The 23586-nt window shown below is 49.8% G+C and overlaps 1 protein-coding gene, 1 non-coding gene and 1 pseudogene across 2 annotated transcripts; all 3 read left to right on the top strand.

Moving 5' to 3' along the window:
- The first annotated feature begins 543 nt into the window (after positions 1-543).
- On the top strand, positions 544-616 carry TRNAF-GAA (transfer RNA phenylalanine (anticodon GAA)). Its single transcript has one exon. It is a non-coding gene; the product is annotated as a tRNA-Phe (tRNA).
- A 13637-nt stretch (positions 617-14253) lies between these two features.
- On the top strand, positions 14254-15493 carry LOC109569260 (tropomyosin alpha-3 chain-like; annotated as a pseudogene).
- A 2560-nt stretch (positions 15494-18053) lies between these two features.
- LOC109569173 (macrophage-expressed gene 1 protein-like) lies at positions 18054-20315 on the top strand. Its single transcript, XM_019974475.2, has one exon. The coding sequence runs from the start codon at positions 18054-18056 to the stop codon at positions 20313-20315; it is 2262 nt and encodes a 753-aa protein (XP_019830034.2).
- Positions 20316-23586: the final 3271 nt, after the last annotated feature.

Raw genomic sequence — 23586 nt, forward strand, 5'->3', positions numbered from 1 at the left:
GCAGAGAGATTCCTTTGTCAACAAGGGTCCATCTAGTCAAGGCTATGGTTTTTCCAGTGGTCATGTATGGATGTGAGAGTTGGACTGTGAAGAAAGCTGAGCACTGAAGAATTGATGCTTTTGAACTGTAGTGTTGGAGAAGACTCTTGAGAGTCCCTTGGACTGCAAGGAGATCTAACCAGTCCATCCTAAAGGAAATCAGTCCTGATTATTCATTGGAAGGACTGATGTGAAGCTGAAACTCCAATACTTTGGCCACCTGATGCTAAGAACCAACTCATTGGAAAAGACCCTGATGCTGGAAAAGATTGAAAGCAGGAGGAGAAGGGGACGACAGAGGATGAGATGGTTGGATGGCATCACTGACTCAATGGACATGAGTTTGAGTAAACTCCGGGAGTTGGTGATGGACAAGGAGGCCTGGCTCCAGTCCATGGGTTTGTAAAGAGTCAGACACGACTGAGCGCATGAACTGAACTGAGGGGGAGCCATTTACACTCATTGTCAGGGCTTTTAAATACAGGCAGAGAAGGAGAAAAAATAGTTGAAATAGCTCAGTTGGGAGAGCGTTAGACTGAAGATCTAAAGGTCCCTGGTTCAGTCCCAGGTTTCGGCAGTGGTTTTGGGCTTCTCTTGGGGCTCAACTGGTAAAGAATCCACCTGCAATCTGGTAGACCTGGCCGGGTTCGATCCCTGGCTTGGGAAGATGCCCTGGAGAAGGGAAAGGCTACCCTCTCCAGTATTCTGGCCTGGGTCAGAAAGAATCGGGCAGGAGTGAGAGACTTCCCCTTTCATTTCACTTGCAGAGAAGGAGGGCTGGGGGAATCGAGAGAGTAGCGCTGACGTGCGTTCACTATCACGTGCGAAACAGGCAGCTCGCGGGAAGCTGCTTCCCAGCACAGGGAGCTCCGCTCTGCGCTCTGTGATGACCTGCGTGGGGGGCTCAAGAGGGAGGGATGTGTGTATGTTCACTGCTGATTCATATTGCTGTACAGTGAAGCCAGCACAGCATTGCAAAGCAAATGTATCTCATCAAAAACCTGCAGCACAAACCAAAAGGGCTGAAAGCCATCCCTCACTTTTTCCCCTTACACTTGTCCCTGTGGCCATATGTTCACATCGTCTAAAAAGTTATCCCAGCCTCTATCAGATAACTGTAACTTGAGTGATTTGAAACATAAAAAGCTAGATTCCAGGGCAAAGAGAGGGGAATAAATTAGGAGTTGCTAATATGGGGATGAGAGAGGCCTGAATACGTGGGCACACTTTGTTTTTCTCGCTCATTGTTGGCCAGTGGCGAAGCTGTGTCCGGCTCTTTGGAATCCGATGGACTGCAGCACGCCAGACTTCCCTGTCCTTCACTATCTCCCTGAGTTTGCTCAAGCTCAAGTCCACTGAGTCGATGATGCCATCCAACCATCTCAGCCTCTGTGGCCCCTTTCCCTTCTTGCCCTCAATCTTTCCTGGCATCAGGGTCTTTGCAATGAGTTGGTTCTTCGCGTCAGGTGGCCAAACATACGAAATAGATAAACAAGAGCCACTGCACAGCACAGGGAGCTACGGGGCTTCCCTCTTGGCTCAGATGGTAAAGAATCTGCCTGCCACGTGGGAGAAGTGGGCCCAACCCCTGCGTGGGAAGATCCCCTGGAGAAGGGAATGGCAACTCACTCCAGTCTTCTTGCCTGGAGAGGAGCCTGACATGCTCTAGTCCATGGGGTTGCAAAGAGTCCATCAATAAGTTTATAATGAGAAAGAATCTAAAAAGAATATACATATATATGTATCTCTCTTTGCTCTCTCTTTAGTCGCTAAGTTGTGTCCGACTTGCGACCCCATGGACTGTAGCCCGCCAGGCTCCTCTGTCCATGAGATTCTCCAGGCAAGAATACTGGAGTGAGTTGCCATTTCCTTCTCCCAACTCAGGGATTGAACCTGGGTCTCCTGCATCAGCAGGCAGATTCTTTACTGACTGAGATATGAGGGAAGGCCTGCTGTCTCCTCTACGAAGTAGTATATATAATGGACGTCTTATATATGTGTGTGTGTGTATATATATAAAAATCTGAATCACTTTGCTGTACAACTGTAACTAACACATAGTAAATCAAATATATTTCAATACAAAAAAGATTTTAATAATAACATTTTAAAAATATTTTTTTAAAGCTCTCAGGATAGGACTTCCCTGTCAGTCCAATGGTTAAGACTCCACAAATCTTAACTTGCCTGGTGACTCACAGGGTAAAGAATCTGCCTACAATGCAGGAGAGCCTGAGTTCGATCCCTGGGTCAGGAAAATCTCCTGGAGAAGGAAATGGCAACCCATTTCAGTATTCTTGTCTGGAGAAACCCATGGACAGAGGAGCCTGGGGGGCTACAATCCATACAGTCCCTGGGGTCACAAGGACTGAGCGACCAACACTTCCGCTTCCCTCGAGTCTGCTGCAGGGGGCGTAGTTCAACCCCTGATCCGGGAACCAAGATCTCACACAGCGCACTGCGTGGTCACAGAAATGAAAAACGGAAAAGATTTTAAAGAAAAGCTGTCGGGCTTCCCAGGTGCCGCTGGTGGTAAAGAACCCACCTACACTGAAGAAGACTAACAAGACATGGATTTACTCCCTGGGTTGGGAAGACCCCCTGGAGAAGGGAATGGTTACCCACTCCAGTACTCCTGCCTGGAGAATCCCATGGACGGAAGAGCCTGGCAGGCTGCAGTCCACGGGGTCACACGGAGTTGGGCAGGACTGAAGCACTTGGCACGTGTGTTCTTAAATATTCTAGTAGACATATTAATCACAGTAAAATCAAACAGTGGGAAGTAATAAAAGAAAAGTGATTTAATTTCTATAAGGCAAGATGCGATCTCCTGGCAGTAGTGTAGATCATACATTTTTCTGATCCTTGGCAGAGTTTTTCCTAAACTGCTGTCTCACCTAAAAAGGCCCACTGGACATAAAGCAGGTTGAATTTATGGAAGGCGCTTCAGGAGGAGGCCAGAAAAAGCTGGAAATTTCCATTCTGGAAGCTGCATGTGTTCTTGCCCACTCCAGCAGGGAACTAGGCGATTTCTGCTTCCCACTCTGGCCACGGGAAGGCAGTGGAGTGAGACAATGCAAAAAAGCTCCACCAAGGAGTGGCTATCAAGGCAAGTCTAAAGCATGCGCATTTGGTGGTCTGCTGCTGTGTGACAAACGACCCCCACAACTGCTGGCTTAAGATAGCAATGCTGTACGATTAACTATTCTGGGTTTAGCTGAATGCTTTTTAAAAAAATTAAGTAATTAATTTGGTTGTACAGGTCTTAGTTGAGGCATGTGAGGTCTTGTTCCCTGATCCAGGATCCAACTCTGGCCCCCTGAGTCTTAGCCACTGGGCCCCCAGGGAAGCTCCTGGACACTCTTTCTATCCAGGGGACATTGGGTGGGAGCTCACCTACGTAGTCTCTGCAGAGATGACGCAAAGGCTGACTGAAACCGGGATGCTGGCAGAGCAACCCTGCAGCTGTCCAAATAGTTCCCTGGTCTGGCCCACTCTGCGCAGCGTCCACAGAAGAATAGCTGGATGGCTCGGGGCTCTGGGGGTGGCACACTTCCTTGTTTCTAGGTCTTACATTTAGGCCCAGTGATGGCCCAGCTGAATGCCTACCACGTTGAATCAGTTACAGCAAGTTACAGTGCCAGTCCAGGTTCACTGTGGGTTAGGACCTCACAGGGCATGTGAATCCTGGGAGGGATGGGTAATTAAGGACCACTGGAGACTGGTTCCAAGAACAGGTGTGGAAAAGGCACTGAGACACAGAAGGAAGAGCAGAGAGAAAAGCAAGGAAAACACAGAGTATCTAAAGACACAAAAGAACGAGGGCTGGTGCATGGCTTCTTAAAAAGAGTCCGTGGGCAATGGGTTTGTGTAATAAGTGAGGCAACAGTCAACTCTGAGGGACCTTGTACCTTAGGCTCAGCAATTTGGACGGGATTTTGTCCAGGAGTTCTCTGATCAAACTGCGTCCTGGAATCTCCTGGAGACCAGGGAATGCCAGCTCCCCAAATATTATCAGAACAACCCCCTGATGAGACAAGGAGAACTCCATCTCTGCAGAGATTTGGCAGCCTCTCAGAGGAGGAAGGGCAAGGTTAGAATTGATTGAAAATGGGACGTTTGGTTTAAGGTGTGTCCCTCACCGGGGGAGTGGGGAAGGTCCTTTTAAAAATTTATTCATTTGTCTAGGCCTTATGTAACCTAGCCCACTAGTTGCAGCATGCCAACTCTTAGCTGTGACATGGGGGGTCTAGTTCCAGGCATGGAACCTGGGACCCCTGCATTGGGAGCACAGAGTCTTAGCCCCTGGAGCGCTAGGGAAGTCCTGGGATGAAGGTGGGGGTGGTCTTGATTCAGATTGAGCAGAGATCAGAACGCAACAGTCGAAGGCTGGCAGCAGAAGCAAGGGAAGGCAGAGAAATTACATAACCTTAGGGCACAAACTGGTGAGGCTATCCTCGAGGAGCTGAGGAATACTTTGGAAAATTTCAGTGGTGAATAACTAGGCCACTTGTCTAGGGAAGAACCTCCTGGAACAGTAAAGTGATGCTAATGAGAGGATGGAGTGGTGGGTTACGATGAAGAGGAAGCTCTGTGGAGCATAGGTAGTATGGGTCTCAGAACATGGTCAACATACAGATTCTCAGAACTCACGTTCAAAAGCTCCTGTTCGGTGGAACCCAAAACCCTCTATTTTTCACAGGCTTGGAATCAAGGCTATAAGCTGGTGGGTAGCAGGGCAGGTCCCCACAAACAGGAGGCTTTGGCATTTTGCTTATTTTGAGCTAAAAGCATTTGAAAAGTAGCAAATGCTGGAAGAGACTCCTTTTGAGCTTTCCTTATCTGCCTGAAGACAGATAATCTCAAAGGAACTTTATCATCATAAACCCCCTCCCGAAGAGTTCATCATCCAGGGAAGATGGACTCAACACAAGTTAACACCGGACAGACCCAGATGAACTTTATCACAGTCACATCTCCCACCTGTCTCCTAAGGGCCCATTCACCTTTCCTAAAAATCACTTGCTGTTCCTGAAGATAGCTGTCCCCAAACCGTTTGGCACCCGGTTCTGGTGTTGTGGAAGACAATTTTTCCATGGTCCAGGGAGCACGGGGGGATAGTTTCGAGATGATTCAAGATTGTGACATGTGTGTGCATTTTGTTTCTATTGTTATTGCATCAGCTTCACCTCAGATCATCAGGTATTAGATCCTAGAGGCTGCAGACCCTTGCCCTAAGGAGTCTCCATGTGGTACTCCTCTTTTCCTATTAAGAGGATATTTAAGCCTAAATTCCAAAGCCAACCTCTTTAAGCTATTCATTTCCCCCTAGCTCTCTCTCACACATACATGAAGTAGACATGTTTTAAATGTGTCTTTCTCTTGTCGATCCATCTTTTATTACAGAGGATCACAGTCAAGCTCTGAAAGGTGGAGGGAAATTATTTTTCCTCTTCTACCAAGCTACAAACCACTGTGTGTGCTTGCTCAGTCATGTCAACTCTGCGACCCCATGGACTGTAGTCCACCGAGCTCCTCTGTCCATGAGGTTTTCCCAGCAAGAGCACTGCAGTGGGTTGCTGTTTCCTCCTCTGGGAGATCTTCCTGACCCAAGAACTGAACCTGAGTCTCCTGCATCTCTTACACGGGCAAGTGGACTCTTTACCACTGAGCCACTTTGGAATTTTATTAACCATTGTAGGTTGAGATATAATGATTCTGGGTAGGGCTGGTCCCAGTGGTGAAGACTCCAAGCTTCCACCGCAGGGGACCACAGTTTCATCCCTGGTTCTGGAAGTTCTACCAGCTACAAGGTTCAGCCAAAACAAACAAATAAAAAATATATATAATGATGGTATAAATACAGGTTAAATCAGGGATGTGGTCAGGGTTTTCCTGGATTTTATGTCCCCTGTCAGTTTCCTCAAGTCTTTGATGATTCTAGGTCTTCTCCAAGCTACCAGTGACCAGTGAAGTTGCTCAGTCGTGTCCAACTCTTTGCGACCCCATGGACTGGTAGCCTACCAGGCTCCTTCATCCATGGGATTTTCCAGGCAAGAATACTGGAGTGGGTTGCCATTTCTTTCTCGAGGGGATCTTCCTGACCCAGGGATCGAACCCAGGTGTCCCACATTGCAGGCAGATGCTTTACCGTCTGAGCTTTCCAAGCTAAGCTGCAGAGAATACATATATCCATTGCCAGGAGAGGCAAACCCAGGAAGAATCCTTGGGGAAAAGTATCACAGGAAAGGCAGGGAGAATTCAAGAGGCAGTGATTCCAAGGTGCTGGGGATGGAGGGAAGGAAGGGGAGCTGGTCTTTGATCCTGCAAGTCCCTTGGTCAGGTGACTATTAGGTGTGGATGGCAGGGTGGGGGTGGGGGTGCTCCCAGAGGAGACAGGAGTTACTTAGATAACTCATAATCCCCATCAGCTCAAATTCAGGATGTTGAAATCCTGAAGTCTGGTCTGCCTATGATACTGGGGCTTCTCAGGTGACTGAGCGATAAAGAATCTACCTGCTAATGCAGGGTTCTATCCCTGCATCAGGAAGATACCCTGGAGGAGGTATCCACTCCAGTCTTCTTGCCTGGAGAATTCCATGGACAGAGGAGCCTGGTGGGCTACAGGCCACAGGGTTGCAAAGAGTCAGCTACAGCTGAGCAAATGAGCATGCAAACCCTTGGTACTGAAGTATAAACAGAACAAACTAAAAGTCCCCAAGGCCCTTTGGCATATCTGACCCTTACTTGGTATCAGTTCAGTTCAGTTGAGTTCAGTCACTCAGTCGTGTCCAACTCTTTGCAACCCCATGTATCGCAGCACGCCAGGCCTCCCTGTCCATCACCTACTCCCGGAGTTCACTCAGACTCACTCCATTGAGTCAGTGATGCCATCCAGCCATCTCATCCTCTGTCGTCCCCTGCTCGTCCTGCTTCCAATCCCTCCCAGCATCAGAGTCTTTTCCAATGAGTCAACTCTTCGCATGAGGTGGCCAAAGTACTGGAGTTTCAGCTACAGCATCATTCCCTCCAAAGAAATTCCAGGACTGATCTCCTTCAGAATGGACTGGTTGGATCTCCTTGCAGTCCAAGGGACTCTCAAGAGTCTTCTCCAACACCACAGTTCAAATGCATCAATTTTTCAGCACTCAGCTTTCTTCACAGTGCAACTCCCACATCCATACCTGACCACTTGACAAAACATAGCCTTGACTAGATGGACCTTTGTTGGCAAAGTAATATCTCTGCTTTTCAATATATGATCTAGATTGGTCATAACTTCCTTCCAAGGAGTAAGCGTCTTTTAATTTCATGGCTGCAGTCACCATCTGCAGTGATTTTGGAGCCCTAAAAAATAAAGTCTGACACTGTTTCCACTGTTTCCCCATCTATTTCCCATGAAGTGATGGGACCAGATGCCATGATCTTAGTTTTCTGAATGTTGAGCTTTAAGCCAACTTTTTCACTCTCCTCTTTCACTTTCATCAAGAGGCTTTTGAATTCCTCTTCACTTTCTGCCATAAGGGTGGTGTCATCTGCGTATCTGAGGTTATTGATATTTCTTCCAGCAATCTTGATTCCAGCTTGTGCTTCATCCAGCCCAGCGTTTCTCATGATGTACTGTGCATAGAAGTTAAATAAGCAGGGTGACAGTATACAGCTTTGACGTACTCCTTTTCCTATCTGGAACCAGTTTGTTGTTCCATGTCCATTTCTAACTGTTGCTTCCTGACCTGCATATAGGTTTCTCAAGAGGTGGTCTGGTATTCTCACCTCTTTCAGAATTTTCCACAGTTTATTGTGATCCACACAGTCAAAGGCTTTGGCATAGTCAATAAAACAGAAGTAGATGTTTTTTTCTGGAACTCTCTTGCTTTTACCATGATACAGCGGATGTTGGCAATTTGATCTCTGGTTCCTCTGCCTTTTCTAAAACCAGCTTGAACATCTGGAAGTTCATGGTTCATGTATTGCTGAAGCCTGTCTTGGAGAATTTTGAGCATTACTTTACTAGCATGTGAGATGAATGCAATTGTGTGGTAGTTTGAGCATTCTTTGGCATCGCCTTTCTTTGGGATTGGAATGAAAACTGACCTTTTCCAGTCCTGTGGCCACTGCTGAGTTTTCCAAATTTGCTGGCATATTGAGTGCAGCACTTTCACAGCATCATCTTTCAGGATTTGAAATAGCTCAACTGGAAATCCATCACCTCCACTAGCTTTGTTTGTAGTGATGCTTTCTAAGGCCCACTTGACTTCACATTCCAGGATGTCTGGCTCTAGGTCAGTGATCACACCATCATGACTATCTGGGTCGTGAAGATCTTTTTTTGTACAGTTCTTCTGTGTATTCCTGCCACCTCTTCTTAATATCTTCTGCTTCTGTTAGGTCCATACCATTTCTGTCCTTTATCGAGCCCATCTTTGCATGAAATGTTCCCTTGGTATCTCTAATTTTCTTGAAGAGATTTCTAGTCTTTCCCATTCTGTTGTTTTCCTCTATTTCTTTGCATTAATCACTGAGGAAGGCTTTCTTATCTCTTCTTGCTATTCTTTGGAACTCTGCATTCAGATGCTTATATCTTTTCTTTTCTCCTTTGCTTTTTGCTTCTCTTCTTTTCACAGCTATTTGTAAGGCCTCCCCGGACAACCATTTTGCTTTTTTGCATTTCTTTTCCATGGGGATGGTCTTGATCCCTGTCTCCTGTACAATGTCATGAACTTCCGTCCATAGTTCATCAGGCACTCTATCTATCCGATCTAGGCCGTTAAATCTATTTCTCACTTCCACTGTATAATCATAAGGGATTTGATTTAGATCATACCTGAATGGTCTAGTGGTTTTCCCTAACTTTCTTCAATTTAAGTCTGAATTTGGCAATAAGGAGTTCATGATCTGAGTCACAGCCAGCTCCCGGTCTTGTTTTTGCTGACTGTATAGAGCTTCTCCATCTTTGGCTGCAAAGAATATAATCAATCTGATTTCGGTGTTGACCATCTGGTGATGTCCATGTGTAGAGTCTTCTCTTATGTTGTTGGAAGAGGGTGTTTGCTATGACCAGTGCATTCTCTTGGCAAAACTCTATTAGTCTTTGCCATGCTTCATTCTGTATTCCAAGGCCAAATTTGCCTGTTACTCTGGGTGTTTCTTGACTTCCTACTTTTGCTTTCCAGTCCCCTATAATGAAAAGGACATCTGTTTTGGGTGTTATTTCTAAAAGGTCTTGTAGGTCTTCACAGAACCGTTCAGCTTCTTCAGTGTTACTGGTTGGGGCATAGGCTTGGATTACTGTGATATTGAATGGTTTGCCTTGGAAACGAAGGAAACGAATTCTGTCATTTTTGAGATTGCATCCAAGTACTGCATTTCAGACCTTTTGTTGACCATGATGGCTACTCCATTTCTTCTAAGGGATTCCTGCCCGCAGTAGTAGATATAATGGTCATCTGAGTTAAATTCATCCATTCCAGTCCATTTGAGTTTGATGATTCCTAGAATGTCGACATTCACTCTTGCCATCTCCTGTTTGACCACTTCCAATTTGCCTTGATTCATGGACCTGACATTCCAGGTTCCTATGCAATATTGCTCTTTACAGCATTGGACCTTGCTTCTATCACCAGTCACAGCCACAGCTGTGTATTCTTTTTGCTTTGGCTCCATCCCTTCATTCTTTCTGGAGTTATTTCTCCACTGGTCTCCAGTAGCATATTTGGCACCTACTGACCTAGGGGATTCTTCTTTCAGTATCCTATCATTTTGCCTTTTCATACTGTTCATGGGGTTCTCAAGGCAAGAATACTGAAGTGGTTCGCCATTCCCTTTTCCAGTGGACCACATTCTGTCAGACCTCTCCACCATGACCTGCCTGTCTTGGGTGGCCCCACAGGCATGGCTTAGTTTCATTGAGTTAGACAAGGCTGTGGTCCTAGTGTGATTAGATTGACTAGTTTTCTGTGAGTATGGTTTCAGTGTGTCTGCCCTCTGATGCCCTCTTGCAATACCTACCGTCTTACTTGGGTTTCTCTTACCTTGAGCGTGGGGTATCTCTTCATGGCTGCTCCAGCAAAGCGCAGCCACTGCTCCTTACCTTGGAAGAGGGGTATCTCCTCACCCAGCACCCCTCCTGACCTTGAACGTGGAATAGCTCCTCTAGGCCCTCCTGCACCCACGCAGCCACCATTATATACCATTAGTTGGTTGCTGCTGCTAAGTCTCTTCAGTCGTGTCTGACTCTGTGCGACCCCATAGACGGCAGCCCACTAGGCTCCCCCGGCCCTGGATTCTCCAGGCAAGAACACTGGAGTGGGTTGCCATTTCCTTCTCCAATGCATGAAAGTGAAAAGTGAAAATGAAGTCGCTCAGTCGTGTCCGACTCTTTGCGACCCCATGGACTGCAGCGTACCAGGCTCCTCCGTCCATGGGATTTTCCAGGCAAGAGTACTGGAGTGGGTTGCCATTGCCTTCTCCACAGAATCTTCCCAACCCAGGGATTGAACCCAGATCTCTTGCATTGTGGGCAGATTCTTTACCATCTAAGCCACAGAGAAGCCCTAGAAATATGGTGTGATTAGCGTTTATGGGCGGGGCAATTTCACAGGCTAATGAGTGGGAACTTATTAGCCTGTTAGTCACTTAGTCGTGTCCCACTCTTTTCAACCCCATGGACTGCAGCCCACCAGGCTCCTCTGTCCATAGAATTCTCCAGGCAAGAATACTGGAGTGGATTGTCATTTCCTTCTCCAGGGGGTCTTCTCAACCCAGGGTTGAACTCAGGTCTCCTGAGCTGCAGGCAGAGTCTTTACCATCTGAGCCCCCAGGGACTAAGCACCATGCTCTGTCCCAAACCCTGCTCTGATGAACTTCAACTCCCCTGACTACTCCTTTATCTTTACTGCCTCCTTCTCTTTGACAAGCAGCATGATATTTTTCAAGCAGCAGGATTATTTGGCGTTTGTCCTTATTTAAAAAATATATACATATGTAATGCTGCAGTTAATAATACTGTGGTTCTATTGAAAGGAATTTCTTCCTTATTGGTGCCATTTAAGATCACTTTGCATTCATCCTCATTCATTCTGTTCTGTTCTCAACTAACCATCTAGAGACACGTAGGGAGTGAAATGAGACCGAAATTAAACAGGACCCCGAGGCGCTTTCTTAGGTATAAAACTTCCTACTTGTCCCCAGTTTCTTATTTTAAAAAAGTAAATAAGAAAGAAAGGGCTTTCTTAGTGGTCCAGTGGTCAGGAACCCACCTGCCACTCTAGGTGACACAGCTTCGATCCCTGGTCCAGGAAGATCCCACATGCCATGAGCACCTGAGCCTGTGTGCTGCTACTACCGAAACCCATGCACCCTAGCACCTAAGCTCTGCAACAGAAGGCACTGCAACTAGAGCAATCCCTGCTCCCCGCAACTAGAAGCCCGCAGGCAGCAGCGAAGACCAGCACAGCCAGAAGTAAAAGAAATAAAGAATTTCAAATTTTATAAAGATTTTTAAAAACTAAAAAAAAAATGTTTTTAACCTTCTAGGCTTTCCCCAAGTTCCAAAGAGCAGGCTCAAGCAGTTATTAGGCAGAGAATCACAGGACTCTGAGCTCCTCCTGAAGGGCTGTAGATAACAGTCTGATATGCATCTCTCAGTTACTCTCGTCCTCCCCCCAACTCTGCCTGCTGGAGGATGATGAACACTTGCAGACCACAAGGTTGCAGGCGCATAGATCCAGGCTGGTTGGAACCAGAAGGCAGAGATTCCTGAGATTCCTGTTACCCCCCGTCCACCAACCCATCAGAAGAAACTCATGCACTCTGAGGTCCTCGCCCCAAATTTAGGCTTTGAAATGCTACCCCGGAAAACTCCGTGGGAGTGCGGGTCTTTTCAGTGTGAATTGCCTGTTCTCCTGGCCCAGCAACTTGGAACAACCCTTTCTGAGCTCCAGACTTGGGACTTCTGTGCTGGCTCAGTGGGTGAGCATCCTCCTGGCAATATGGGGACACAGGTTTGAGCCCTGATCCGACGATCCCACAAGCTTCAGAGTAACTAAGCCCATGTGCCACACTGCGGAGCCTGCACTAGAGCCCGAGAGTCACAGTGACGAGCCTGTGTGCAGCAGCCACTGAAGCCCGAGAACCTCCAGCCTGCGGTTCCCAACAAGAGCAGCCAGGCCACTGCAACGAAGGGCAGCACCAGCCCACTGCAGCCGGAGAAGGTCCGTACCAGGCAACAAAGACTAAGTGTAGCCGTGAAGAAATACTAAACAGATAAAAATGAAAACCTCTGATTCTTAGGGTCACAGAAATACTAAACAGATAAAAATGAAAACCTCTGATTCTTAGGGTCACAGCATCGCACACTGGAACTTGGGTCTGACCAGAAGATCCCTCCAGGCAGGGCCAATATTCAGCCTCCGGAGGTCGGCTTACAGCCAGTGAGCTCTCCTGGCTTCCCCTGCCACGAGCAGGGTGTTAGGAATTCAGACTGCCTCTCCTGCCAGTGTGCCAGGGTACCCCAAGCTCTAAGCTGGAATCCCCATGGCCCATGGCTGTGAGGCAGGGTGGGGAGTGGATTCAGCCTGCGAATCGAGACCTGGGGACTTAGATTGGTTCCTTTCCAAGTCTATCTCTGTGTGACCCCATTTTCCCTGCGAACCCCTTTCTCTGCAGTAAAATCAACATATGGCCCAGCACCAGACATGCAAAGATGTCTCTGTGCCTGGGTGCACGTGGCTGAAAAGATACACACCCAGCTGATAACAGTGCCTATTTATGGAAAGTAGAACTGGGCGAAGGAGGCGTTTTCATTTATCTAATCTCTTGACTCTTCATTTTCCATAAGAATCATTTCTTGTGATTTTTAAAAGTGAATGGGCTTTCCCTGATAGCTCAATTGGTAAAGAATCTGCCTGCAATGCAGGAGACCCGGGTTAGAGTCCTGGGTCGGGAAGATCCGTTGGAGAAGGGATAGGCTACCCACTCCAGTATTCTTGGGCTTCCCTGGTGGCTCAGATGGTAAAGAATCCTCCGCAGTGTGGGCAACCGGGGTTTGATCCCTGGGTTGGGACAATCCCCTGGAGAAGGGAAAGGCTACCCACTCCCGTATTCTGGCCTGGAAAATTCCAGGGACTGTATAGTCCATGGGGTCACAAAGAGTCAGACTACGACTGAGCACCTTTCACTTTTACTTAAAAGTGAATAGCTAGAAAAGTCCTATTTGTTCCTGTTTTACAGGAAGTCACATTTTTGTCTAAGGTCCCACAGGGCAATGGCATCTGACTCAAGACTGTCCTGCCTGTATCTTCCTTGCGCTGCCTTGGGACAATTGGGGGATGGCAGTGCTGGGCACCCGTAGACCCTTTTAACCCCCGAGTCTCAGCCAATGCTGCCCAGGCTGGTAAGAAAACATCCTCACAGTTTTCCTTGCTTTCCTCCTGCTGGCATCTGAGCCCCACTGGCAGGTGCTCAGCTACCACTCCACCGAAGCAGGTCTATCTTTTCTCGGCTCCACTGCTATCAAATGTAAGAGCTGCCACCCAGCATGGTAAATACCCAGCTTCTTTTGAATTTATGACATGAGGTGCTTGTTCCTAAGTCACAAGTCCAGAAAGTGGGAAAGCAGCCTGAGGACTTGTCCTTGTCACAGGAAGATACACTCAGAGCTGGGGGAGAGCTTTACTGCTTACTCTGAGAACAGTCTTCTCCCTAGCAAATCGTCCCTCCCAAATTATCTTATGATAAACCGGTGACACTTCTGGATCAAAGAAATGCACACATAAGCACACAAAGAGATGGGAGGGAACCCCATGGGGGTAGACGGGGCACTAGGCTTTGCATTCACACCAACTCAAAAACGCAGACCTTGAGCCAGCCCCTGAACTCATTCCACTGAGTGAACACCCTATTTTGTGCCAGAAAATGTGCTGGGCATCTTTCATCAGTGGCTAGAACCTGAACAGCTTTGTATCGCTTTCATCGTGGAGCAGACAAGGGAAGCAGACTCGGAGGAGAAAACCATACCAGTGGGAGCACCCAACTGATGAAATGACAGAGTCTGGGCTCTGACTCAGATCTCGGGAAGGTGAGGCTGGTATCCATTCCTCAGGGAAGGGAGTCTTGCACCTCCCACACAAGGTAGGGTGAATAAACCTCTGCTCCCAACACATCACTGCCAACAGGTGTAACTGGTAGGGACATCACTGGGTCAGGTGATTCCTTATGCCCTCCCCAAGAGCCTTCTTAGGACCAAAAGTCCTAGGAGAGACAAAAACCAAGAAGACCCCGAGAGGCAGCTGCAGCGCCGAGCGAGAGCTGGGTGGGCCCACGGCCGGGATCAGCACCATCGAGGCGGTGAAGCAGGAGGTCCAGGTTCCACAGCAGCAGGCTGGTGATTCAGGCCAGAGTGCTGAGCACCTCCAGAGGTGCACGAGAGAGGCAGGCCCAGGGCAGGGGGGTCTGAGGTGGCTTTCTTGAGCCTAGGATCCAGCTGGTTGAAGAGGAGCTGGACTGAGCTCAAGAGCGCCTGGCCCCTGCCCTGCAAGAGCTGGAGGAAGCTGAGAGAGCTGTGGAGGAGATCGAGAGAGGTATGAAGGTATGAAAACCGAGCCTTAGAAGATGAAGAAAGAACTGGAATTCCGGGAAATCCAACTCAAAGATGCTAAGCACACTGCAGAAGAGGCAGACATGAAGTAGGAAGAGGTGGCTCATAAGCTTGGGATGCAAAGAACTGACTCCTTGGAAAAGACCGTGATGCTGGGAGAGATTGAAGGCGGGAGGAGAAGGGGACGACAGAGGATGAGATGGTTGGATGGCATCACTGACGCGATGGACATGAGTTTGAGTAAACTCCGGAAGTTGGTGATGGACAGGGAGGCCTGGCGTGCTGCAGTCCATGAGGTCGCAAGGAGTCGGAAACAACTGAGTGACTGAACTGAACTGAAGCTGGGGATTATTGGGGGAGACCTGGCATGCACAGAGGAGTGAGCTGAGCTGGCAGACTGCCACTGCCGAGAGATGGATGAGAGAATCAGACTGATGGAGCTGAACCTGAATTGTCTGAGAGCTGCTGAAGAGAAGTACTCTCGAAAAGGAGACAAATATGAGGAAGAGATAGATTTCTACCTATAAACTCAAGGAGGCAGAGACAGGGGTTGAATTTGCTGAGAGATCGGTAGCTGGGCTGGAAAAGAGAGTGGACGATTTGGAAGAGAAAGTGAAATGTAACCAAGAGGAGCACCTCTGTAAGCAAAGGATGCTGGAGCAGACGCTGCTCGACCTCAACGAGATGTAGAGCGCCCAGTCGCCCCCTGCCACTAGTGATGCCTCCCTGGACCCCGACTCCGCTGAGAACACTCTGTCCGAAGCTCACCTGCAAACTAGGGCTGATCTTTATTTAACTGGAAGTCTGCCTCAGGGACGGGGGAGCCTGGTGGGCTGCGGTCTATGGGGTCGCACAGAGTTGGACGCGACTGAAGCGACTTAGCAGCAGCAGCAGCTGCTGCTTCTCTCCTTTCACCACCTCTCCCATCCCGACCCCTGTGTCCCTTTCGCCAAACTATCTCTGCCTTTCCCCAGAGACCCCAGCTGGGCTGGAGGCGGAACACCTTTGGGGACAAAGTTTAAGGGAATGTGAGCACAGTTCGAAGTGTCTTTAAAAGCCTGCTGTGATGTACACATTTTGTAATTACCTTTTTCTGTTGTTGATGTAACAACCATTTGAAAAAATGTTCCAGGCAATTCCATGGTTCTGAAGCAACAGTCTAACCCCTTTTTCAGTTTTGGAAGGTAACGTTTCGGCTTAACGCATATTGCCTTCTCCATCAGTTCAGTTCAGTTGCTCAGACGTGTCCAGCTCTTTGTGACCCCATGGACTGCAGCATGCCAGGCCTTCCTGTCTATCACCAACTCCTAGAGCTTACTCAAACTCACATCCATTGAGTCAATGATGCCATCCAACCATCTCATCCTCTGTCGTCCCCTTCTCCCCCTGCCTTCAATATTTCCCAGCATCAAGGTCTTTTCAAAGACCTTCTCCATAGGGGAAGGGAAAAGGTATGGGCCTGCCTTACTGAGAGCCTCACAGTCCAGAGAAAGTCTCCATTTGGGGAAACCTCATTGCTCTGGGAAAAGTACCCTGCAAACCACAAAGATGATTGTAGGAGGAGTTAGCAAAAAAAAAAAAAAAAAGTGCTGTTCCAGTTTTCAGCTTTACGGTATCGTTGAAACTTTCTTTTACTCTTTTTTCATCAGAAGTGACCCCACAAATTTAAGATGGTGAAACCTCTGAGACCAAATCCTTGTCCCAGCTCTACCCTGTTCCCAACCTGGGCTCACAGAATGGATCCTGTGGCCCTTATGTTGAGGCGAACACATTTTCTCTCCTGCCTCCTTGAAAGAAAGGAAAGTATGTTTTGCCACTGATTTAGCCATAGGAAACTCTTCTCATCACCCTTTTCTGGGTCTGAAGCTGCTGTCTAAAAGTGCCATCTCGTTGTGCTTTGTACTGGTTACTGCTGGAGAAAGCGGGAAGAGCTTATGTACAAACCTGTTTTTAAATTTTATATTATTGTGGTACATTGCTTCTTTGGGGTTGGGGCACATGGGTGACCCCTCTGGCTGTGAGAGTGCTCTACAGTCTGTGGGCTGGCAGTGTGCTGATCTTTCAAAGTTTCTTTCCCTACCCAATCCCCCTTTTTGGGTGAGGTTCTAGTGAGGTCTGCTAGGTGAGTGTGCTGCAGCTTAATTGGCTTAAAACGTTCTCTCCTTTGGTGTGGTCTCTGTAGGGATCAATTGGGAGAAAAAAAACAAACAAGAGTGTAGCTGTTCTGATACTGAAAATTGATAACATTGTTCTGAAATAAAGAAGGAGCTCCTCCCTGATGGCTCAGATGGTAAAGAACCTGCCTGCAATGCAGGAGACATGGGTTTGATCCCTTGGTTGGGAAGATCTCCTGGAGAAGGGAATGGCAACCCACTCCAGTGTTCTTGGCTGAGAAATCCCATGGACAGAGGACCGTGGTGGGCTACAGTTTGTGGGGTCGCAAAGAGTTGGACACGACTGAGTGACTCTGCAGACACATTTCCCCTCCAAAAAAGAAGATCCTGACAGTGCGTAGGAGGAAGAAGCCCTAAACCAAGATCAGTGGATGGAAACTGTCCTTTGGCAGCAGATGGACCTGGGATTTTGGTACTTTACGTGACTTCTCTGGGGCCTATTTTCTAGTGTGTAAAAAGAGACTATCATGTGTGTTAGTCAGACTGTAGCCCGCCAGGCTTCTCTGTCCGTGGAATTCTCCAGGCGAGAATACCGCAGTGGACTGCCATGCCCATCTCCAGAGTAACTTCCCAACCCAGGGATCGAACACTAGTCTGCATTGCAGGCAGATTATTTACCGTTTGAGCTACAGAGAGGTCAGAAAGGAAAAAGAGAGAGAGTTGAGAGTTTAAAATGGAGTCCATGGGGTCGAGAAGAGTCCGGCACGACTGAGTGACTTCACTTTCACTTTTCACTTTCATGCATTGGAGAAGGAAATGGCAACCCACTCCAGTGTTTTTGCCTGGAGAATCCCAGGGACGGGGGAGCCTGGTGGCTGCCGTCTATGGGGTCGCAGAGAGTCGGACACGACTGAAGCGACTTAGCAGCAGCAGCAGCAGCAGCAGCAGCGTATTTAGAGCAGCTCCCCCTCAGGGAGGGGGGCCCTAGAGAGCTCCTCGCAGATACAAGGGGAGGAGAGAAGTTCTTGAGTCCTGGACTGTTGGTGGGTCGTCAGGCCATTCCCTGGTCTAATCTACCCAGCTCTGACCTCAAGCCTGGAATCAGCTTCACGCGCCTCGGTGCTTCTGATAAGAGACCGCCTTGCTCCTCTGTTGGGAGGACTTCTGGGAGAGGCACCTGGGAGGGGCCGCCAGCTTGGGGAGGGGCCTGAGCGGGGCTGAGTCCCTCCGGGCTTTGAGGCTGAGCCTATTTCAGCTCCAGGCCGGGGACGGTCCCCCTCAGCGACCTCGGGGTCCTGGAGGAGATGAGAGGCTGCAAGCTGCACCGGCGAAGCTCGCCCCCGGCCCTTGGCCTGGGCCTGGTGCCCCTGCTGGTCCTGCTCTGGGCCGGGCCGGGCGGCAGGGCGGACGGGGGGCCTTGGGGCTTCCAAGGCTGCAAGCAGCAGCTGAACGTGTCTGTGCTGGGGGCGCTGCCCGGGGCCGGCTGGGACAACCTGCGCAACTTGGAGCTGGGGCTGGTGCTCGGGCGCGCCTACTCGCAGTGCCTGACCACCGAGGACGGCGAGTACCTCATCCCCGACGGCATGCTGGCGGTGCCGCGGCGCGAGACCGTGGTGCAGACCCGCGCCGACCTGATGGATAGCTGGGTAAACTACACCGACGCCTGGGCGGCCTCGGTCAACGCGGAGTTCTCCTTCCTCTCCTTCCTCAACGGCAAGTTCTCCGCGGAGTGCCAGAACGTCCGGAGGTACAGCCTGCAGTACCAGACGATCACCACCCGCGTGCAGCGGCGGCACAGCATCTACTCCGTGAGGGTCCGGGGGACCCCCGACTTCCACCCAGACTTCCGGCAGCGCCTGCTGACCCTCAGCGACCACCTGGAGAACAACCAGACCCGCGAGGCAGAGTACCTGGCGGAGATGCTCGTGTTCGCATACGGCACGCACGTCCTCACTGAGGTGGAGGTGGGGGCCACCCTGGTGCAGGAGGACCAGGTGAGTCGGGAGCTTGTGGGCAACGAGGACAAGGACAGGCTCAACGTCACCTTTGCCGCCTCCGTCTTGTTCGACCGGAAGGTCGGGGTGGGCGACGCGGTTTCCTGGGACAAGGAGAGCCAGCTGGTGCAGGCATACCAGCGGGGCACAGTGGCCTCCAAGATACACAGCCGTGGGGGGCCGCCCTTCTACGAGGGCCTCACCCTGCAGAAGTGGCAGGAGGGCGTCGCCAACCGGCTGGTGGCCATCGGCCGCTCAGGCCTGCCGCTGCCCGCGCTGCTGCAGCCCGAAGCACTGCCCGAGCTCCCGGCGCCCGCCGTGCGCCGCGTGGAGGCGGCCGTGAGCCGCGCCATTGGCCGCTACTACGAGGTCAACATGCACCCCGGGTGCGTGAAGCGCGGGGCCCCCAACTTCGACCCGCTGGCCAACGTGGATGACGGCTCGTGCACCGACGGCCAGCACGCCAACTTCAGCTTCGGGGGCGTCTTCCAGGAGTGCGAGGCGATCACGGGCCCCGAGGGCGGCCGCCTGTGCAAGCCCTACACCATCTTGAACCCGCTCACCGGCCGGACCTCCTGCCCGGCCAACTACACGGCCAGCCTGCTGAGCAGCGAGGTCAAGGTGTGGAGCGAGAGGAGCTACCAGTGCTGGCCGCAGTGCCAGAGCTGCTGGCTGATCTTCACTTGCTGCCACAGGATGTGTGGCAACTTGGAGATCCAGCGCGTCGTGCGCGTCAATGCGTCCTGGTGCGCGCCCTCGGGGGCCACCCCGACAGCCGCGCCCGGCCTCCTCTTCGGAGGCCTCTATAGCCCCGGCCGCCCCAACCCCCGCACCGGAGCCCAGGCCTGCCCCTCGTCCTTCTTCCCGCTGACCCTCCTGGGTGATCTCAAGGTGTGCGTCAGCAGTGACTGGGAGCTGGGCGTGGCCCACGCGGTCCCCTTCGGGGGTTTCTTCAGCTGCCAGGTGGGCAACCCCTTGGCGGCCCAGGCAAGGGGCCAGGGCTCCGAATTCCTGAAGGAAGTCTTTAACCTGAGCGTCACCATGGACCACCCCATGACCTGCCCTGCGGGCTACAGCCAACACCCGGCTTACCTCAGCAGTGGCTGCCAGATCCTCTACTGCCTCCGGGCCGGGTTCCTCTTGAACCCGCAGCAGCTCATGATCCGGCTGCCGCCCTTTGCGGCCCGCCCCAGCCTGCTGGGCAACAGCAGTGGCCTCGGGGTCTCAGTCCTGGTGGACGCCAGCGGGCAGCGGGCCTGGGTGAAGCTGCAGGGCTCCAGCCGCTGGCGGCAGGCCGATATCCACGACCCATCCGTGGCAGCCCAGCTCCGGGATCAGGGGGGGTCCCAGCCCAGTGCTGGGGCCGTCGTGGGCGCCTGCCTGGGGGCCGTCCTGGGCGTGGTGGCTCTGGCTCTGGGGGTAACCTGGGGCTTCAGGCGCTACCAGAAGCAGGGTTACAGGAGGCTGCCGGAGGGAATCCTGGCCGAGGAGCAGACAGTCTATGGGACCGCAGAGACTGCTGAGAGCCCAGCTCCGTCTGACTGCTCAGAGAATGCCAGCAATTCTGTCTAGACTTGGACGAAACGGCAGCGTCCTTCGTCCCTGGTCAGAGCTTCAGTCCACTTTGTTTCTCCCACTGCCTGGGTAACCAGATGTACGATACCTACTCGTAGAATGGGCCCCCTTTCTCAAGGTACAGGGACTAAACTGTACTTTCTCAAGTCGTGCCCCAAATCACCTAATACAAGCTCAATTCCTGGAACAATCTCTTTCCCTAAAGTCCTCTTGTTGAGAGCAACGCCCCCCCGCCCCCCCCCCCCCCCACCATTCTTCTTGCCATATTCTTATGTTGGGCACTTTCTTTGTTGCGAAGAGCCAATAAATCCAACTTTGTTCAAATACAGGTGTGTTCCTGGTGTTCTTTGGCGGGGGATGGGATGGGGTAGGAGGGGAAGCAAGGGAGAAGGTAGAATCAGTAATGACCCCAGGATATATGATATAGCTTTGTGTTAGTTTTTTTTTTTTTTTTTTGTAATTGTTATAAAATTCATTTTGTCCATTCATTTTCCCAGAATCATTGCCTTGAACCCCAAAAGTTCCCTCTTGAACTCGTTTTAAGTCAGGTCTGTTTGTTTTCCAAATAGGGCCTGACCTACTTGTGGATGATGGAATGAATTAGGTGTGTTTTTTTTATCACATTTTTTAAGCAATTTTTTAAATGACAGAAAACACAGTATATTGCATGAAACAGCTATAATGGTTATTTTGTGTAATAAGTTAATCACATAAAATTGCCCAAATCCAACCATTTTGCCTCACCCTAAAGTGGCAGGTATATACACACACATATATTTGTGATCACAATGTAAAATATGATACAAGCGATGATCACACTCCAAAGACTTGAAACCCATGGGAGAGCTCTTCCATTTCATCCTCCATTCTGTGAGACTCAGCTTTGGAGAACTAAGAGTCCTCACCCATGGTGGAAAAGGTCTCCCTTTGCATATTCTATTTATCTCCAGTACACCAGAGTAAATGTCATTCTTTAATCCAAGACAAGTCTCTTGGGGCCAGTGTTCCATTTGTAATGTTCTTGCAACAAAAGCCTCATCACGATTTAAGCCCAGAGTGTGGGTGGGTCGGTAGTTGTCACAAGGACAAACTCAGAGTGTCCCATTAAACCCTAGGACCTGCAGGACCAAGTCCAGATGATTCCCTCATGTGGAACTTTAGAGCCAGATCCGAAGGCACTTGGAGAGACCCTAGGTAACAGCAAGTGTTGCCCCCCTAGGGTGGACAGGACCTGTATTTCCATGGCCTGAGTGACCTAGGTGAGTCATTTTACTTCTTGCTGTTTCACCAACTCTAGCTACACAGTGCACTGTATTCCAGGGTCCTGATGGGGTGGTATTGGTGCAAAGTCTGAGTCCTGAGAGGGCAGACAATAGAAATCCAAGTGATTCTGGGATATTTGAGCTATTTCTCCTGGTCCGATATGTGCACGTTGGAGTAGGCTGTCAGCTAAGAACTGACTGACCAGTGGCTCTCCTGAGCTTTCTCCAGATTTGTGGTTATTACCATTTATAGAGGCTTTCTTTACATGAAAGTTACCTTTATGATAGCATCTTACTTCATCTTCACAAACCTTAAGTAGGTAAGTAGTTCTCATGATATGAGTGAGGAAACTGAGGTTCAGATGTTGACCTGCCCAAAGTTACATGACTCAAATATTAAGAACAGTAATTGTGGGACATTTCTGGCTGCCCAGAGGTTAAGACTCTATGCCACCAATGCAGGAGGCATGGGGTCAATCCCTTGTCGGGAAACTAAGATCCCACATGCCTTGTAGCATGGTCTGAAAATTAAAGAAAAGAAGAAGAAAAAAAATGTCTTGTGCCTTCCGAATATTTAGAATTTGCCCTTTGGAAAGATTATTTCATTTAATTATTTGCTGAGGACCACAATAAATCCACGGGCTTGATCTGGGCAGATATGCATCTCTGGAAATTCCCTGTACCTCAGTTTGGTCTTCTGTTAAATGTAGATAGCATGTTAAATTCTCAGGTTACTTGAGAAGATTAAATTAGCTAATGGATGCAAAGTCCCTTGAAATAGCTTGCTGTTATTTTTCAGTAGCTCAGTGTGTCTGACTCTTTGCAACCCCATGGACTCCAGCACTCCAGGTATCCCTGTCCATCACCAACTCCTGAAGCTTACTCAGACTCATGTCCATGGAGTCGGTGATGCCATCCAACCATCTCATCCTCTGTTGTCCCCTTCTCCTCCCTTTCCCAGCATCAGGGTCTTTTCCAGTAAGTCGGTTCTTCACATCAGGTGGCCAACATTAAATAGCCTGGCCTTTCTCAATCTGGAACTGTTAACACCAGCATTATGGGGTCTGACTTGCCACTGCTTTAAGAGTGGCATTCCAGAATCAAATCAGACAAACTGGGTTTGAGTCCCAGCACAGCTGCTTCCTACCGTGACTATGAGAAGATGGTCTCGCCTCTCTGAGAACTAGTCTCAGCTGGTAAATGGGGATGACTGTAGACTGATGTCATACGTTCTTACGAGGATTACATGAGAAATGCGTGGAAGTCCCCTGGTACGGGGCCTCTCATCTGGCAGCTCCCAGTGAGCTGTCTCATCATGAGGCCTCAGGACACAAAGGTGTGTGTTTGGGGCTCAGTTGAGTGGGTAAGACACCTACAAAACACAGATCACCTGCAGTAACAATGTCATAGAGCTTCAGACGAAACATTATGGGAAAGCGAGTTAGGGCCACAAATTCTAGCTGGTGGGGAGGCACTCATAGGAATTCTGGCATGGGACTGGACTCTTGGGTCAGCTTGGCATATTTTCAGGTTAGTTCTGTTCTACTGGCCTGGGAGGATCCTTTCAACAGAAACTGAACTCCCATTTCTGATGGTCTCAATTCATTTCCTGCAACTGTCCTCCAGGCTTCAAAAACAGCTCTCTCCAAGCAGGGCGGGGGTTGGGGTGTAATAAAAGGATTTGGTGTGGAATAAATAGGAAGGGGGCAAGAGGGACCGCCCTTTAAGACTGACTATGTGATGACCATCCAAATCTGGACCCTTGAGGAGACCAAAAAGAAGCATGATAAATAATACACGAAGGTGAAAGTGTTAGTCTGGTCCAGCTCTTTGTGACCCCATGGACTGTAGCCCATCAGCCTCCTCTGTCCATGGAATTCTCCAGGCCAGAATACTGGAGTGGGTGGCCATTGCCTTCTTCCAGGGATCTTCCTGACCCAGGGATCGAACCCGAGTCTCCTGCATTGCAGGCAGATGCTTTACCACCTGAGCCACCAGGGAAGCCC

This window comes from Bos indicus, chromosome 15 (genome assembly GCF_029378745.1).
Source record: "Bos indicus isolate NIAB-ARS_2022 breed Sahiwal x Tharparkar chromosome 15, NIAB-ARS_B.indTharparkar_mat_pri_1.0, whole genome shotgun sequence".
NCBI classification, from domain to species: domain Eukaryota; kingdom Metazoa; phylum Chordata; class Mammalia; order Artiodactyla; family Bovidae; genus Bos; species Bos indicus.

What these genes read in the sequence shown, in the direction of transcription:
- LOC109569173 (XM_019974475.2), top strand. Translation starts at nt 18,054, where the DNA reads ATGAGAGGCTGCAAGCTGCACCGGCGAAGCTCGCCCCCGGCCCTTGGC.